This window comes from Monopterus albus, unplaced genomic scaffold (genome assembly GCF_001952655.1).
Source record: "Monopterus albus unplaced genomic scaffold, M_albus_1.0 scaffold2369.1, whole genome shotgun sequence".
Lineage (NCBI taxonomy): Eukaryota > Metazoa > Chordata > Actinopteri > Synbranchiformes > Synbranchidae > Monopterus > Monopterus albus.
In genome coordinates, this window is record NW_018130243.1 from 1 (window position 1) to 1,968 (window position 1,968).

General features: G+C 45.5%; 1 protein-coding gene across 1 annotated transcript; it reads right to left on the reverse strand.

Moving 5' to 3' along the window:
• Nucleotides 1–9: 9 nt before the first annotated feature.
• On the reverse strand, nt 10–1,773 carry LOC109953977 (TATA box-binding protein-like protein 2; the record flags this gene model as incomplete). Its single annotated transcript, XM_020589412.1, has 5 exons — nt 1,614–1,773; nt 1,423–1,495; nt 1,014–1,215; nt 743–830; nt 10–101 (listed from the first exon to the last, which is right to left on the reverse strand). Coding segments are annotated over exons 1-5 (503 nt in total), but the record flags the coding sequence as incomplete, so codon positions are not given.
• Between the last annotated feature and the right edge of the window lie 195 nt (nt 1,774–1,968).

Here is a 1,968-nt window from a genome sequence, read left to right on the forward strand (position 1 = left end):
CAGACAGACCTTGTTGCTCCTATACAGATAATTTCCCCAGATCTATAGATCATCGCTGTGGTTCGTGGTTTACGGATCCTCATGATGAGCCTGCTGGGCCACTGAAACAACAGGAGGCTAAATGAACCACTCTGCTAATCAGGAAAGTCAGTAAACCAGCTTGTTTTTCAAGAGGCATGCAGAGGTGCTGGACATGAAGTGGGCAGCTAGTAGGATTGGCTGTGAACATTAGGACCCAATGATAAATTCCTCTGTATACATGTAACAGGAACTATTCTGGGGTGGTGAAGCTGTCACTGAGTGGACAGTTGGATGACTGCTGTGGGCCTCTGATCTGCCTTTCTGATGCCTCGCCTGCTTGCACTTTGACTGAGAGCAGGAGAGTCATTTAGAAGCATCCACTGTGTAACTGTAGTATGTAAGATACTAACACTAGACTTTGACATGTCTACAAAACAGGTCTATAAGGTAAATGTGTGTATAGCCACAAATAGCGTCTGTAGCACCCTCGGGATGTAGCTGCCCACGTTGCTTAGTTGGTAATACATCCTTGCTAAAGTTTCCTCCACAAACCATGAGGAGTTATCTTATGGGGACCAGGAATATTTATAGTAAACTGTGACATTCTAGGTTGAACTTGCTGCAGCATCTTGTTCTGAACCTTTCTCCACGCCAGGATGGTTTTTATAGAGTGTTCACTAAGAACAGTTCATATGGCTCAGGTATGTGCAGGTGTGCGCACCTGTGGATTGTACTCCACGTTCCAGGTGTTGTGAGCAATGAAGTTCAGGTCCAAACTGCAGCCCAGCCTCGCTGTTGCGACCACATTCCTGCACACAAACGCAATGGACATTTACAACAACACCTGAATGCAGCACAACACTGAGGACTGCAGATTTAACAGGAGGGAGTATTAAAACTATAGTACAGCTCATCAGTGTATCTGTAGGATCAGGTGACCCAGTGAGTACTGCGTGTAGCATCAAGAGCTTCAGACCCGTGTGGTGACCTACGTTATCTTTGGGATTATTTTAGGTAGCTCCGTCACATGGTTCACAGGCATCACGGGGATCATGGGACAAACGGCGGAGGCCCCCTGCTCCAGCGTGGATGACCCACCTGGGAGCTCAGCTGCTGCTGTGGGATTCTGGGAGCTGTAGTCCACACTGGTGCTAACAGTTCCTCTCTCTCTCTCTGCTGTTTGTCTGGGTTCACCTGAAATCAACCAAAGACCTGCAGCGTTACTGACGTTGTCTCTTGTCTGTGTCAGGTCCTCCAGATTTCAGCACTGATGACTCTGTGGCTGTAAACTGACAAAGATGGTATCAAGTCCCAAGTCTGCTGAAGTACAGGTTCATGTTGGTTCATTGAGCATCTTTCAAACTTTCCCCACATGCATGATGATTTTCTTGGCTAATGTACCTGTGTCATCCTGGCACAGTGTCAGGAGCTCATCAGGCAGTAAACAGAGGGACTCCTCCAGCTGTGGCAGTTCCTGCAGTGAGTTACACACATCAGATCAGGTCTGAAAGGATCCGGCTGGTCATATTTGATTTTGTTTTTCTTGTCAACACATCCCATATAAAGATCAAAATCAGCAAGTCTGTACTCACTTTGGCAATGAACTCGTCAATGTATCTTTCCAACGCTGACTCATCCATGATTGGAAAACACTCCAGAGGCCTGGATCAGGTCTGTGACTAAATAACCTTCTCGTAAACAAAAGTTATGCCAGATACAACATATACTGTCCTCTCATGTATTTACATTCAAATGGGCTAAGTCAGGAGAGCTCTGTTACTGGGTGACTGACATGTATTTTGTTTTCTTTAAAACGATTCTTTGTTTTCTTTTGTAATTTGATGGTGCTCTGTAAAATGCATATGACTTTATTTTCCTTTGAACTACGTTGGTGTGCAGTCAGGTCTGTTCTACTGTATGTGATGTAAGGCCAGTGTTTGAAGGCCA